General features: G+C 45.0%; 1 protein-coding gene across 1 annotated transcript in view; it reads right to left on the bottom strand.

Moving 5' to 3' along the window:
- LOC126092153 (uncharacterized) overlaps positions 1 to 17,544 on the bottom strand; it is a 386,469-nt gene that overhangs the window by 224,408 nt on the left and 144,517 nt on the right. The window contains exon 2 of the mRNA XM_049907623.1: positions 12,826 to 13,028. Coding sequence (XP_049763580.1) covers positions 12,826 to 13,028 — 203 coding nt within the window. The remainder of the gene's footprint in view (positions 1 to 12,825; positions 13,029 to 17,544) is intronic.

Here is a 17,544-nt window from a genome sequence, read left to right as displayed (position 1 = left end):
GTATCGGTTCCAAGGTCATGAAACCCCATGACGTCTGGGACAGTGGCGTGCTGACCATACGCCCATCTTTTGCCTGAGGACGGCATGGCGATCGGTCGGGTTCGGCTGGCCCACCTGTGGCCAGAACGCGCAATCTTACCTAATTGATTTCACAGCTTTCTTGCTTTGTTGTATTTTATGTATTACTTATGTACTGACCAATACACTTTTTCTACCTGTTTCATAACTGCTCAGTCACTGATAAGTACATAAACTTTATCCTTGGAAGGACAAGATCAATGAATTAACGGAGCAGTGTACGCAAGGAGGACCCCTGAAGAGTGAGGCTTGCACTTCTGCCATACAGCAAAATGTTGTTATTAGTTGATCTTTGGAACAATTATATCTTTTCTAATAATAATAATAAGAATAAAACGAAACTCAGTGAAATAGCTTCTACAACAACTGATATCTTGTTATTAATTGATCATTGCAATAATTATTCCCTTCTTAATAATAATAATATAATAATAATAATAATAATTTCCCGCATTTAACTAGGTGAAATAGCTTCTACAACAATTGATATGACTCTCAATGATCTTTATTGAAGTCTTGATTTGGAAATTTTGAGCTGTACCGTTTGGACCAGTGGTGCAGTGTTGACATTTGCTTTGTTAAATTGTACTGAAATCGCAAGTTGGGAAATTTCGCTGGATATTATCCTCACATGTTATATTTCTGCTTCAAAATGGTTCAAATGGCTCTGAGCACTATGGGACTCAACATCTTAGGTCATAAGTCCCCTAGAACTTAGAACTACTTAAACCTAACTAACGTAAGGACATCACACACACCCATGCCCGAGGCAGGATTCGAACCTGCGACCGTAGCAGTCCCGCGGTTCCGGACTGCTGCGCCAGAACCGCTAGACCACCGCGGCCGGCTATATTTCTGCGCTGGTCACTATTCTTTACTGGTTTAACGACTTTAAATTAACGTATATATGTTATTTCCTAGTGTCAGGTCGCTGTATGTTTACTTACGTATGTTGTCAATTCACAGCAATGTTCATATTATTTAAGCAGTGACGTTACTGGTTGCAACGTCATCAGACGACAGACCAGTAACAATATCAGTTGACCGGCGCTGAGACTTACTACATTACTTTATTGATTTCGTTAGGACAAATGATTCAAAACGGGATTGAATAGAACACCGTGACGACATAATTATTGTAGCTGTCAGCGTGGAAGGCCATTTGCGGGCGGCTCCGGATCGCCGTCATGCGCGGTCGTCAGCAACTAAATGGCTGTCCACAAACCGCACATCACTCCAGCCCACAGCCGCGATTTGTAATGCGGACAGCGAATCCGCTTCCCTGATGAGGCTTTCAGAAGGCAGTGCGTGCGCGATCACGATAGGGCGTTTGCATCAGCAAATAACGACCCGCACACGTGTGCGGGAGACGCTCTGGAAACCAAGAGCCAATGATGTAGCTCCACACAGTTTGAAAGAAGTGATCTGGTGCAGAAATATACTACCTGATAATGAGAAGGATACACTAATAAGGAAACTTCATGGGGTGAGACTGATTACGAAAACGAGTCAAGTTGCCATAGAACTTGGCAGAGTTTGGCCAGTTATCCGAATGACTAGTACGACGTGGCACACGCTCTGGCTGGATGTACCCACTGATTGGGTTCTGAAGCAAGCTGGCCAGTACCATTGTCATTTCTTCTTGCCACCAAGACAGAGTTCACGTCTGCGTTGCTTCCACACATCTACACTCCTGGAAATGGAAAAACGAACACATTGACACCGGTGTGTCAGACCCACCATACTTGCTCCGGACACTGCGAGAGGGCTGTACAAGCAATGATCACACGCACGGCACAGCGGACACACCAGGAACCGCGGTGTTGGCCGTCGAATGGCGCTAGCTGCGCAGCATTTGTGCACCGCCGTCAGTGTCAGCCAGTTTGCCGTGGCATACGGAGCTCCATCGCAGTCTTTAACACTGGTAGCATGCCGCGACAGCGTGGACGTGAACCGTATGTGCAGTTGACGGACTTTGAGCGAGGGCGTATAGAGGGCATGCGGGAGGCCGGGTGGACGTACCGCCGAATTGCTCAACACGTGGGGCGTGAGGTCTCCACAGTACATCGATGTTGTCGCCAGTGGTCGGCGGAAGGTGCACGTGCCCGTCGACCTGGGACCGGACCGCAGCGACGCACGGATGCACGCCAAGACCGTAGGATCCTACGCAGTGCCGTAGGGGACCGCACCGCCACTTCCCAGCAAATTAGGGACACTGTTGCTCCTGGGGTATCGGCGAGGACCATTCGCAACCGTCTCCATGAAGCTGGGCTACGGTCCCGCACACCGTTAGGCCGTCTTCCGCTCACGCCCCAACATCGTGCAGCTCGCCTCCAGTGGTGTCGCGACAGGCGTGAATGGAGGGACGAATGGAGACGTGTCGTCTTCAGCGATGAGAGTCGCTTCTACCTTGGTGCCAATGATGGTCATATGCGTGTTTGGCGCCGTGCAGGTGAGCGCCACAATCAGGACTGCATACGACCGAGGCACACAGGGCCAACACCCGGCATCATGGTGTGGGAAGCGATATCCTACACTGGCCGTACACCACTGGTGATCGTCGAGGGGACACTGAATAGTGCACGGTACATCCAAACCGTCATCGAACCCATCGTTCTACCATTCCTAGACCGGCAAGGGAACTTGCTGTTCCAACAGGACAATGCACGTCCGCATGTATCCCGTGCCACCCAACGTGCTCTAGAAGGTGTAAGTCAACTACCCTGGCCAGCAAGATCTCCGGATCTGTCCCCCATTGAGCATGTTTGTGACTGGATGAAGCGTCGTCTCACGCGGTCTGCACGTCCAGCACGATCGCTGGTCCAACTGAGGCGCCAGGTGGAAGGTGGAAATGGCATGGCAAGCCGTTCCACAGGACTACATCCAGCATCTCTACGATCGTCTCCATGGGAGAATAGCAGCCTGCATTGCTGCGAAAGGTGGATATACACTTGTGCATGCTCTGTTGCCTATGTCTATGTGTCTGTGGTTCTGTCAGTGTGATCATGTGATGTATCTGACCCCAGGAATGTGTCAATAAAGTTTCCCCTTCCTGGGACAATGAATTCACGGTGTTCTTATTTCAATTTCCAGGAGTGTATTAGTGGCAGATATGTAGGAAACGGACACCCTGAGACGTGACACGTTAGGAAGCTGGTTGTCCGTGACATACCATTGCCAGTCAGAGGTCCTTCGATGACTACCAGCCATCAGGTAAACGCACATCCGGTGCCCTACCACAGCATGATGCCAGAGTAATCCAGATTTTATTTATTTGTTACTCTTTCTTTATTTACTGAATCAACAGTTTTCTGATTGGTTTTGATGCGGCCCGCTACGAATTCCTCTCCTGTGCCAACCTCTTCGTCTCAGTGTAGCACTTGCAACCTACGTCCTCCACAGTTCTTACGCTTTGCAGCTCCCCGTGGTACCGTGGAAGACATTCTCTGATGTCTTGACTCACGTCCTGTCCTCCTGTCCCTTCTCCTTGTCATTGTTTTGCACGTACTTCTTTCCTCTCCGATTCTGCGCAGAACCTCGTCATTGTTGTGTTGGCAGAAGAGCCAACACCGTGTTACAAGAGGAGGCCGAAATGCACGCGTTTTAGCTCACGCAGGCTGGCGTGAAGACGGAAGAACTATACTGACGTGAGGTCTGGAACATGACAAGGAAATAGAATTCAGAAAGCAGACGTAATTACTTTGCTACTTAACTTTATCCCATTAATGATGAAAGTCGCACTTGACGCTACATGATTCACGATATTATCTGTTCAGATTATAGTAACTGAATATGGCGCCTTGCTAGGTCGTAGCAAATGACGTAGCTGAAGGCTATGCTAAACTGTCGTCTATGCAAATGAGAGCGTATGTAGATAGTGAACCATGGCTAGCAAAGTCGGCTGTACAACTGGGGCGAGTGCTAGGGAGTCTCTCTAGACTAGACCTGCCGTGCGGCGGCGCTCGGTCTACAATCACTGATAGTGGCGACAAGAGGGTCCGTCGTATGCTAACGGACCGCGGCTGATTTAAAGGCTACCACCTAGCAAGTGTGGTGTCTGGCGGTGACATCACAGTCATTCCTTGCCTTATCGGTCCTCCTGATTTTCAACATTCTCTAATACTTCGAATCTCTTCCCTTCCGGCTTTCCCACAGTACATGTTTCGCTACCGTACAGTGCTGTTCTCCAGACGTACATGCTCAGAAATTTATTCCTCAAATTAAGGCCTATCTTTGATACTAGTAAAGTTACCTTGGCCTAAAATGCCCTTTTTCCAGCGCTAGTCTCCTTTTGATATCCTCCTCGCTCCGTCCATCAAAAGTCCAGGCTTCACACTCACGGAACAATTGCAGACGCATAAGTTTTTGCTGGCGGAAACCTAGGCATGGGATAGAAGCTGTTGCTAGTCTCTGACCAGTGGTGTGTGATGAGACAGGATGTTACAGGCAGTCCATTACCTTCCTTCGATTCAAGATGCGGATATGTAGGGGTTACAATGTGCTTGGTGTGCAGTACGGTGACTATTCCCAGTGATGGTCAGACAGTATCCTCGACGACGGCTCTGCTTACCCTCACGTTCCCACACAGTTCTACATCGGACTACTGTCAAGTCCAAACCCTTCAAATGTCTGGATATTCCACGATTTGAGCAGCCGGTCATATGCTGGCCCACAATAAGACAGCTTTCGAAATCTGTCACATATTCTCGTAACGCTATCTCATACGATTATGCGGTATTTTCTTGGCGTTCACAGTGATGACTCAACATACGTCATCACTTATATACCCTATCAAGTCCGACAACAACCCAAAATACGAGCAGCACTAATGCACTCTACTCGCTGTTCTACCTCTCACAGATAACTGCAGCTCGTATCATTTACACACACCCGTCAATGGTGTGTATAAGTACGAAGTAGCACTGACTGCCGAATATGATGTCTGCACATGTCCGGATGACCATACATTCATATAATTGATTCACCTCATTGGGCTATGAAAGCATCGTCTTCATTGCAGATGCCCAATTATGTTCGACCTCCGGTGGGAATCTCGAAGTAGCGAGCAAGGAGAACAGGAACGGGGACTGCGCATAGACGGCGCTCGGTGTGAATTTTGGTCGGCCGGGACGCGTGTCTAGGTAGTCGGCGCAGATGTGATAAACACTGCGTCCGGATGGCATAGTGGTTAACGCCTTTGCTTACTAAACAGGAGATCCTAGGTTCTAGTCTTGGTCCGGCACACATTTTCACTGGTCGCCACTGATTTCACATAAAGTCCCAATGCAGACATAAAGTCCTGGTGCAGCTGACATGAATAATTCCTTCCCCTTCCTTTCCATCCTCCCCCTCCACCTTCAATTTAGATAATAAATTCATAGATCAATTACACAGTGTATTCTTAGCCTCTGCAATCCTCTGTCCTCTGCAATCTCGAGAACGATCAGTTGCACATGCTGTCTGGCAATGGTTACATCACTCATTTGAAGAAATTTTATCACCGCTTTTCCTTGTCTTCTTGAGTTATGAGAGCTCTCTTCCTCTCAGATATGCATCATCCTTTAGGAGGAGATTCTCTCTCACTGGTCATTTGAGCGATGACCTTTCAGGACACAGGACCTAACTGTACATTTAGAACTAGAAGAAGTGTCTTTCATTCTGTCAGTTTTGTGAATTATTCTTCCAGATTTCATTTAACTCTGGCCTCTCTTTGAATACTTTTAAAAATATATAGATTTGGATTGGTGTCAAGTGTAATCAGTCATCTTCTGATTTACAAGTGACTCGATGTCAGTACATCCTGTATAATATCATTTATAGTACTAATTGAAACAATTAGAAATGTTTTTCGACCTGGTACATTAGCAGTACGACTATCAGCAAGTATAACTGCCGGACAACCATCCTGGTCAATTTATGGGCTGCTGAGGGGGGATTTTATTTCCAACTGTAGCGTCCTTATTGGTTCCTCAAATGTGTGCAAATGTGTGTGAATTACTAAGGGACCAAACTGCTGAGGTCACCGGTCCCTAGACTTAAACACTACTTAACGTAGAGCCGGACGGAGCCAAGTCCGGCCCGTTTTGCTGTGTGTGATGGGGCGTTATTATGGAGCAATATGACTGTGTTGCCTTTTTCCATATTCCGATTGTTTTTCACGTAATGCTCGATTTCAATCGATCATTTTCTGTTGGTAGCGATCAGTGTTAACAGAGTCACTATGTTTCAGCAGCTCATAACATGTGACACCCTTCTCATCCCACCAAGCACAGAACATTGTCTTCTTTCCAAAGCGATTCGGTCTCTCAGTGGATGTCAGTGGTTTGCCTGGATTAATCCATGATTTACGACCCGTAGGATTCTCAAAATACATCCACTATTCGATGCAGAAACGATTTTGCTTTGTACCTGGCGAGCAGCATTTCACAAGTGATCTTTCGATTTGCATCTTGTCTTTTCCCATTTTCTGTACCTTTGCCATAGCTTTCAACCTACAAGAAACGGCTTTCTGCATCACATTCAATTGTTCCGTGATTTCCTGTTAAGTTTGTGTATCTGCGTCAATTCCTAAGGAGCCGAACTGCTGAGGTCACCAGTCGCTAGACTGACACACTATTTAAACTAACTTAAAGTAACTTATGCTAAGAACAACACACACGCACCAATGCCCGAGGGAGGACTCGAACCTCCGGCGAGGGGGGGGGGGGGGGGGGGTGCCGCGCAGTCAGTGACATAGCGCCTGTAAAAGCGCGGCCACTCCACGCGGCGAGTGGTTCCTCATCTCTGTCTGTCTTCTTTGAACATCAGTTTTTAAATGAAATTCAAAAGAGTGTGATTCCTCAGTACAGCAGCCTCACACTGAGACTAGTCCCAACAGATGCTGTTTCACGTGGGATGTCAACAGACAGATGTGCAGCCTTACGTGTTACGGTCATGTGCGGCCCCATGGCTCAGTGAAGCGCCGGACATTTGGCCTCAAGCACGAAACGTCTGGCAAATCCCATGCAGAAACACTAAAGGCATACCATAAAACTTTGTCAGTTACTGCACGCGCGCGATTACCGTGCTTTGTTGAAAACATTGGACATAGTGGCATCGATAATATGAGAAGCAGATCTACTTAGTGGCAAATTTACATTCCATCGTTACACTCACGATGACTGCTTCTCATACCCTAGGTCCAGAACGATACCATTCCTGGATAATATCGTATGCTACCTCGCAAAGTCAAAAATTGCACGCCACAACATACTCTTACGTGACGTCCTTACGTGGCCTGGAGGATAAGTCCACAATGCGGAGTTGAAGCCACGAATGAAGCGTCGAGTCGTCCGAGACGACTGTCGTCTAAGATTAGTGACTACTGATTTGTGAAGCGAAAATCTTTCACAAACTAGGAAGTGCGTTGTGCTGTTAGGCTGTGGATTATCGATTTCGAAGACAAGTTAAAAAAGCATGTACCCATTGCAATATTGTCATGAATGTTCGTAGATGGTTTTTATTGTTTTCATTTCAACCAGATTTATGTGAAAGGCCATTCTTTATCGAGGCTGGAAAGCTGCCACAAATGTATTAGTGTTCTACGAGGCTTCCCCAGAAAGTAATGCGTCGCATTTTTTTCTGCTTCAACAATTCTTTATTGAACATAATGGGAATTAGGTACACGAAAGACTGGTGTTTTATCTACACACCCTATTTTTGCACATGATATCCATCCCGTTCTATGGCTTCCTCCAGAGCGAAACAAGGGCGTGTGTGCCCTTTCGGTACCAACCCTTGTCCTGGTGGTGGAGCCAGTGATTCACTTAGTAAATCACCTCCTCATCACCCCCAAAATGTGTACAACAAATGCAATTCTTCAATGGTCGAAACAAGTGGAATGCCGAGGGGCTGGGTCAAGTGTGCCAGGTGTGACAGCCGTGGATGATCTCCCCGACAGCTGCAAATCGTGCAGCTCCGCTGAATCGCCTTCTGATGACCTCACCTAGCGACTAACTGTACTTTTGTCGACAGCAGATGCAACATATACTTTGCACAAGCGTTTGTGATTATTCCTTATAGTTTCTTTCTCTGCAGTGATACATTTAATGACGGCACTTTGCTTGTAACGTACATCACCTGTAGACGCCACTTTGAAACTGTCCAGCAGCTATGTTATCTGTCGGAAGTGACGGAATCTTGGCCCTCTCACTGAGGAGGATTCAAATAATACATATGTAACGTTTCGCATTTCTAGTATTGTTTTTGGGTGAGAAGAGAAATGCGATCTATTACTTTCTGGGAAACCCTCGTGCAAAAATAGCTCTTCACCTTGAGATAGTAGCAACAAATACTAACAAAGACAGGTTTGATATGGGATTCCACAGATATGCTGCCAGAAGAAGGATGCCAAATATCTGGTATTCTGACACGTAAAGGAAAGTTTCATGCAGCGAATATAGAGCTGAAGGTATCTCTCTCATTTCTGAGGAGGCAAAGAGATCAATAAGTCACACTGAGATTCTTTGCAGTATCAGGAGCTTGGAGGGAAGAGTAGTGGAATAGTTTGCTAAGAACGACGAAACACTACCTAAAAATGGTCATTGGTATCGGAGGAAGTATTAAGTAGTTACTGTTGGATATACATGCCGACCGAAATTGTCGACGAACAGTAAAGGTGGATTTTGTAATGTTGGCGCCAGTGCATTTCATTACATCTCCTGAAAATAGCCGTAGAGTGATATTTAGGTATTTGACAGCTTACACAGCAGACGTGGATGCTACAGGCCGAACTAAAGCTGGTATAAGAGAAAGATTTGCAACATGTGAAGGCAATCGGCAGTGTCTTTGTTGCATTCAGACAAATGCCTTCTTCACGATGTGAGGTGTTCTGCTGACCTGGAGGCACCAGTGTCATAGAAAATCCTTAATTGCGTCGTCGAGGGTTCTCACAGGAAAATAACAGCTTTCTGTGTCGGGACATGTATTATCTTCAGTAATTATCACACTAAATTAAACTACAAGGATCCTTCATTCTTTATTTTCCATTTCAAAGTTACGTATCCTCGTCATTCAGTATCTAATCCTATGGTACTTCTTACGACTGACTGCCCTTCCCTTTATTTAATTCACTATTTGAACATTCAAAGTGTATTTTACCATTGTTAGCTTAATCTTTAGCAACAGACGATTCAGCTTAAAATGCTCTAATGTTACTGTTTTGTTTCACGACAGGTGGCAAAGTCGTCCTTCGACCAGAAGTGCGGCCGTGACAGAAAATCTGCTAGGACTAGAGAAACAATGTTCTCTCTGCAGCAGAGTATGCGCTCTGTTTAAACTGGCAGATCAAAACTGTTTGTCAGACCTGGCTCAATCCTGCCTTTCGAGGACAACTGCTCTACCGACACAGTTATCTCCATCGCCCGCCGTCACAGCATTTCATCCGTTATTACCTCTCTCCTATTTTCCAAACCGAGCAGAAATTTTCCCCCATACTTTGCTGGATTAGAATTTCTGGAAGAAAGAATATTCTGTCTAGTTTGGAAGGTGAAACTGTGAAGGTGACTCGTGAATGTAGCTCAGTCAGAAGAGCAACGCTATGTAGAATGCTAAGAGACCAGGTTCTGTTCTCTGTCGAGCACTCGGTTCTAACGCGCCAGAAAGTTTCCAAACAAAAACGAAAAAGAAAAAAAAGACATTAATCCTAGGTATAAGAGGCCAATATAAAGAAACGATACAAATCAGAAAAGGAGTGAGACACGGCTGTAATACACCATCTACGCTGTTCAGTGTTTACACTGACGATGCAACTGGCAGATGTAATGCTATGATGAACACCGGGGTGCAATTAAGCAATTCAGTAAGCTAAAATTCACTTCTGTATGCTGATGACCATATACTGATTTTTTTATTAGAACAGGATTTGCGAACTGAATAAGCTATGTAAAAAATATAATATGAAAACATCTTCTGGCAAATATTCAGGGTTACCATTATTGAACAATATGAATAAAAAAGGTAAATTAATTACAAACTACGGCATGCACACATTTTATTCAACATGTAAACGTCACTAAAAAGGTCCGGATTTAGGTTATGAAATGTTCGACGTGTCTGTCATCATTGGCGATGATGTTGCGCAGAGGAATAGCGGAATTCTGCGTGAGCGGCTGAAGTGTCGATGACTTCTTAAAGGCTGTCTCCAGCTAAGAAATGGTTTCGGGGTTATTGCTGTACACCTTGTCTTTAATGTATCCCAAGGAATAGGAGTCGCATGTGTTCGGATCTGGAGAATATGGCGTGCAATGGAGGCCCTTGCCAGTGGTCTCTGGGTACCACAGAGACAGAATGCGGTCCCAGATTGCACCTCCGGGACATCAAACACCCTCCTGTTTCGATCAACCACATCTTATCGATATCAGGGTCACTTTAGCTAAAATGGTTCAAATGGCTCTGAGCACTATGGGACTCAACATCTTAGGTCATAAGTCCCCTAGAACTTAGAACTACTTAAACCTAACTAACCTAAGGACATCACGCACACCCATGCCCGAGGCAGGATTCGAACCTGCGACCGTAGCAGTCCCGCGGTTCCAGACTGCAGCGCCAGAACCGCTAGACGACCGCGGCCGGCTCACTTTAGATAATGGCGATGAAGTCATCTTCCAAAACCTTCACGTACCGTTCGGTAGTCACCGTGTCATCAAGCAATATCGTCAGATTACTCCGTGACTGGACGTTGCACAGCACATAGTGACCCATTGAGGGTAAAGAGACTTCTCGATCGCGAAATGCGGATTCTCAGACCCCCAAATGTGCCGGTTTTGCTTATTGACGAACGCATCCGAATGGAAGTGGGCTTCGTAGCTAAAGCAAGTCAAACTAATTCCCATCTTGCCCCACTGCCAGTCGTGCAGTTTGAACGGCTTAACGCAAACGTTCAGACGTTATGACTTCTTATTTCGTATAGTTCAATAATTGTCATCCTGCAGGTTATGGCATTTTGAGGGAAACGTCAAGTGATAAATAAAATGGTAGTCTGTGGAAAAACACTAGAAGTTAACTCTCTTTGATGCGAACTACCGTCTGAATATAAAGAAGATACGCGGATCAAGTTGAAGACATGTGGAAATATCTGTGGAACAATTACCAAGACTTAAAAGTATAACATAAAGTGTGCTACACGGCTGAAATTTTGTAAGGGAGTCGGAATACGTTCCTTATTATATGGAAGTGTATCATGGGTATTGAATGAGACAAGGAAAACAAACCGAGCGAGGTGGCGCAGCGGTTAGCACACTGGACTCGCATTCGGGAGGACGACGGTCCAATCCCGCGTCCGGCCATCCTGATTTAGGTTTTCCGTGATTTCCCTAAATCGCTCCAGGAAAATGCCGGGATGGTTCCTTTGAAAGGGTAAGGACGACTTCGTTCCCCGTCCTTCCCTAATCCGATGAGACTGATGACCTCGCTGTTTGGTCTCTTCCCCCAAACAACCCCAACCGAAGAAAAACAGATACAAAGATTAGAGATGAGATTGCGTATGTTGTGGGTTGGCAGGAAACCAACACCCTAATATTAGAGGAAGCCGGAAGGCACGCGTTTTAGCTCACGCAGGCTGGGGTGAGGTCTGGAACAGGACAAGGAAATTAGTCTTTAGCAAAAAAGGACGTAGCTGTTGGAATAGTTAACTTTAATCCGTAAATGGTGAACGTCGCTCTTGACGTTACATGTTTTACGGCATCAGTAGTAACTGAACATGGCGCCTTGCTAGGTCGTAGCAAATGACGTAGCTGAAGGCTATGCTAACTATCGTCTCGGCAAATGAGAGCGTAATTTGTCAGTGAACCTTCGCTAGCAAATTCGGTTATACAACTGGGGCGAGTGCTAGGATGTCTCTCTAGACCTGCCGTGTGGCGGCGGTCGGTCTGAAATCACTGATAGTGGCGACACGCGGGTCCGACGTATACTAACGGACCGCGGCCGATTTAAAGGCTACCACCTAGCAAGTGTGGTGTCTGGCGGTGACACCACAGCGTAGAGCAGTGAAGAGATGCATACGTACAGATAGCATACGAAATAAAAGTATTCGAAAGGACTTGAAAATTTGGAGTGTGAAAGAAAAACTAGATGAAAACAAAAATAAAATAATACAGAAAAAGTACGAAATGAATTGAAAATTTGTAGTGTGAGAGAAAAACTGGATGGCTCAAAATGGCTCTGAGCACTATGGGACTCAACTGCTGTGGTCATAAGTCCCCTAGAACTTCGAACTACTCTAACCTAACTAACCTAAGGACAGCACACAACACCCAGCCATCACGAGGCAGAGAAAATCCCTGACCCCGCCGGGAATCGAACCCGGGCGTGGGAAGCGAGAACGCTACCGCACGACCACGAGATGCGGGCAAAACTGGATGAAAACAAAAATAAAATGAGTACAGATAAAATTCAAATTGAAGAAATTCGATAGGAGTTGAAAATCTCGAGTGTGAAAGAAAAACTTGATGATGAAAAAAAAAAATGAAATGAACATCCACAAAGAATGGATCGAGAGAGACTACCACTTCAGTTAAGAAACATTATACCTATAGGGATAAGAGATGCTTCAGACCGATAAAGAACTGGGAATCGTAACTGGTCACAAATGCCTAATACGGAAAATGCAGAAGGGAAGAGAGAAGACGACATACTGAAGGGGTGGTTTGATACAGTAGTTGCTGCAGTTACGTCATAGAATATTTGAATGAGGTAGGATTTAATACTCACGTCGACGACGATGCCGGAGAGCGGGAGTATCTTGCAGACGCCGTTGGCGAGACAGCGGAAGATCTCGCGGTTGCCGCGGTAGAACTGCGCCTGGTAGAGCGCGTCGCCGCCCAGCTGGTAGAGGCAGAGCACGAGGGCGCTGCCGCCGCTCGCCGCCACCGCCGGCTCCACCAGCACGCTGACGTCGCTCAGGCACTGCCCGCCTGCAACACCGTGCCGCGGCCTCCTCACTCTCCCCGTTTCCAAGAGGGGGCGTCGAACAGATGTGCACAACTATATCTCTAACGTCGATCAGTTGTAGAATTTAGGAACACGTATTATGTTCGAGTATATTGACTTTTCGGGATGTAACGTCTACGCTCTCGCGTACGTTAACTCTTTAAAGCCTGTACTATGGTAAGTTGACGGGCTTCACCTTATAAGAAAGGATTCTAGTAAATATGTTGACCGCGTGTACCTGAATGGAGGCAAAATCAGACTTACACTCACTCAGTAACAACAATGATACGTCAAGCAAGTCTAAAGTGCAACTACACGTTAGGACGGGCAAGAAATATACACAGCAGATGCTACCAATTGTTAATAATACGGTCGCCAGCCTAATTAGGCATTAAGTGAGTTTTTTCCTTGTACAAGTAGATGTACGTACAAGTATAACAACACGTAGTAATACTGCATTATATGGTAAACTTGCGAACCAGAAAAATCTACTGAACTAATATTTTCACTTTCTGTACTAATTTGGACAAGCTATAAATAAACAGCATTACACTATAATGATTACTACAAACTGCGTTTTGTCTATTGATCCGACTGAAATCGGGCATAGGTTACCCTAGAAATAGCACTTTTGAAACACACATACAATGTCAATTTTAAGAAGGGTAAAACACTGATAAATTTAGGTTTTATATTGACTTTAATGGGGCATGAAAGAGAAGCAGTGGTTGGGAAGGGAGTAAGACAGGGTTGTAGCCTCTCCCCGATGCTATTCAATCTGTATATTGAGCAAGCAGTAAAGGAAACAAAAGAAAAATTCGGAGTAGGTATTAAAATCCATGGAGAAGAAATAAAAACGTTGAGGTTCGCCGATGACATTGTAATTCTGTCAGAGACAGCAAAGGACTTGGAAGAGCAGTTGAACGGAATGGATAGTGTCTTGAAGGGAGGATATAAGATGAACATCAACAAAAGCAAAACGAGGATAATGGAATGTAGTCGAATTAAGTCGGGTGATGTTGAGGGTATTAGATTAGGAAATGAGACACTTAACGTGGTAAAGGAGTTTTGCTATTTGGGGAGCAAAATAACTGATGATGGTCGAAGTAGAGAGGATACAAAATGTAGACTGGCAATGGCAAGGAAAGCGTTTCTGAAGAAGAGAAATTTGTTAACATCGAGCATAGATTTAAGTGTCAGGAAGTCATTTCTGAAAGTATTTGTATGGAGTGTAGCCATGTATGGAAGTGAAACATGGACGGTAAATAGTTTGGACAAGAAGAGAATAGAAGCTTTCGAAATGTGGTGCTACAGAAGAATGCTGAAGATTAGATGGGTAGATCACATAACTAATGAGGAAGTATTGAATAGGATTGGGGAGAAGAGAAGTTTGTGGCACAACTTGACCAGAAGAAGGGATCGGTTGGTAGGACATGTTCTGAGGCATCAAGGGATCACCAATTTAGTATTGGAGGGCAGCGTGGAGGGTAAAAATCATAGGGGGAGACCAAGAGATGAATACACTAAGCAGATTCAGAAAGATGTAGGTTGCAGTAGGTACTGGGAGATGAAGAAGCTTGCACAGGATAGAGTAGCATGGAGAGCTGCATCAAACCAGTCTCAGGACTGAAGACCACAACAACAACAACATTGACTTTGTTGGTCAAATCAGTTCAGTACACTTCAGAATTCAAATGAATAGAAAAGAAAAAGGGGGGGGGGAAGACCCTGAAACTGTAATGATCACTGTAGTAAAAGTTTGATTATTGAAAGTATTAAGCATTCAAGATTTCCAATATATGATTTACCACTCTTTTTGCCTTATTTCCTGCTCATTTAACTATCCTTATTTTTGTCTCAGTTTAAATAAATTACATTACTAAACCAATTTCAACATTATCTTCCAACTTTGTCATACCTATATTATTCGTCCTGTATTCATTAACAACAAAGTTCTTTAAACATCATTTTAACATTGATAGGTCTGCAGGTAATTATTATTAACATAAACTTTAAATCTTCATCTTGGGATACTCGGATTGCACAACATGTGGAAAGGACCCTGTCTAGGTTAGTTGTGAGGATAATTAATTGATAGGACAGTTCTGGTAAAATAAAAGTTGTTATTGAACAGTATGTAGCAAACGTAACACTGGTCCACACGAATACACTACTGAAAGTTTCAACCTGTTCGTATCGATGAGGCGGTCGGCAGGCGGCGAGATGGCGAGGCACAAAGCACACATGCAATTACAGCAATGGCTCTTGAAATATTGGCACTTCACTTCTTCATACCGTCGCAATACTTTTCCATTTAGTGCCTATGGAATATTGCCATGCTGTATAGACGTCGGAAACAGTGCATCTGAGGCTCAACGAAACCACTTTTTCCAGGAGAGCCTCCTCGATCAAGCACGTGTTTCTCAGATCGATGCCAACTCCGACCACTACTGCTGAGCCCGTTATGCCGTACCGCGCCCGTGTGCATTTTCCCGCGCTCGCCTGCCTCCACCTTTTACCGCTCCCCTACAGACAGGGTATTCACCAAAGGTTTTACATTCTACTTATTCTAATACATTGCCTACGTATGGACCAGGCTTATATTTACAACTTTCACATCTTACAATAGTTTCCAACATTAGTTCCACTTCCCTTTGATTACAACATTACTTGAAATTGAACATAAATATTAAAATTTACATCGAAAATTGTTTATAGCTTCTTCAACATAATGTCATGAAACAAAAGTGAAAGGATACCAGAATATCGATTATACAAATTTATCGAAATTCAGAAGAAAAAAAATTATTACATATACAGTAGGATAACGTTAGTGTTGTTACATGGAGACTAGAAATCTACTCTGTAGGAATGAGCATGGCTTTCGAAAAAGACAGTCGTGTGAAACCTAGCTCGCGCTATTCGTCCACGAGACTCAGAGGGCCATAGACACGGGTTCACAGGTAGATGCCGTGTTTCTTGACTTCCGCAAGGCGTTCGATACAGTTCCCCACAGTCGTTTAATGACCAAAGTAAGAGCATATGGACTATCAGACCAATTGTATGATTGGATTGAGGAGTTCCTAGATAACAGAACGCAGCATGTCATTCTCAATGGAGAGAAGTCTTCCGAAGTAAGAGTGATTTCAGGTGTGCCGCAGGGGAGTGTCATAGGACCGTTGCCATTCACAATATACATAAATGACCTGGTGGATGACATCGGAAGTTCACTGAGGCTTCTTGCAGATGATGCTGTGGTGTATCGAGAGATTGTAACAATGGAAAATTGTACTGAATTGCAGTAGGACCTGCAGCGAATTGACGCATGGTGCAGGGAATGGCAATTGAATCTCAATCCAGACAAGTGTAATGCGCTGCGAATACATACTCGTAGACAGATAGATCCCTTATCATTTAGCTACAAAATAGCAGGTCAGCAACTGGAAGCAGTTAATTCCATAAATTATCTGGGAGTACGCATTAGGAGTGACTTAAAATGGAATTATCATATAAAGTTGATCGTCGATAAAGCAGATGCCGGACTGAGATTCATTGGAAGAATCCTAAGGAAATGCATTCCGAAAACATAGGAAGTAGGTTACAGTACGCTTGTTCGCCCACTTCTTGAATACTGCTCAGCAGTGTGGGATCCGTACCAGATAGGGTTGATAGAAGACATAGAGAAGATCGAACGGAGAGCAGCGCGCTTCATTACAGCATCATTTAGTAATCACGAAAGCGTTACGGAGATGATAGATAAACTCCAGTGGAAGACTCTGCAGGAGAGACGCTCAGTAGCTCGGTACGGGCTTTTGTTAAAGTTTCGAGAACATACCTTCACCGAAGAGTCAAGCAGTATATTGCTCCCTCCTACGAATATCTCGCGAAGAGACCGTGAGGATAAAATCAGAGAGTTTAGAGCCCACACAGAAGCATACCGACAATCCCTCTTTCAACGAACAATACGAGACTGGAATAGCAGAGAGAACCGATAGAGGTACTCAGGGTACCCTCCGCCACACACCGTCAGGTGGCTTTCGGAGTATGGATGTAGATGTAGATGTAGATGTAGGAGGCGCATCTCAAGTCGTGGACTCCTTCAGCGGTGCCCCGTGGGGCACGAGCGTCAGCTCTCCCGCAGGCTTACGTTACCCGGCAGCAGGACCCACTGTACACGTTCGCTGCGTCAGTGGTCCCTGGGCCCCACCAGCCCGACGTCGCTGGCGCTCGGCCAACGATATTACGAGCGTCACTCCAAAAGAAATGCAAACTATTTTTTTTAAATGCATCTTTTATTCTACATGTTTGAAAGTTTTACAGTGTTTTACGCCATCTTGGAACTATCGCCTGTATACCTTCACGGTAAAATTCTGGACCAACCTGTTGGAGCCACTGTTTGGCAGCGTGCACAAGGGAGTCATCATCTTCAAACCTTGTTCCACGAAGAGAGTCTTTCAGTTTCCCAAAGAGATGGTAGTCGTATGGAGCCAGGTCAAGACT

This window comes from Schistocerca cancellata, chromosome 7 (genome assembly GCF_023864275.1).
Source record: "Schistocerca cancellata isolate TAMUIC-IGC-003103 chromosome 7, iqSchCanc2.1, whole genome shotgun sequence".
NCBI classification, from domain to species: Eukaryota; Metazoa; Arthropoda; class Insecta; order Orthoptera; family Acrididae; genus Schistocerca; species Schistocerca cancellata.
This window is presented reverse-complemented; position numbering and strand designations above follow the sequence as displayed.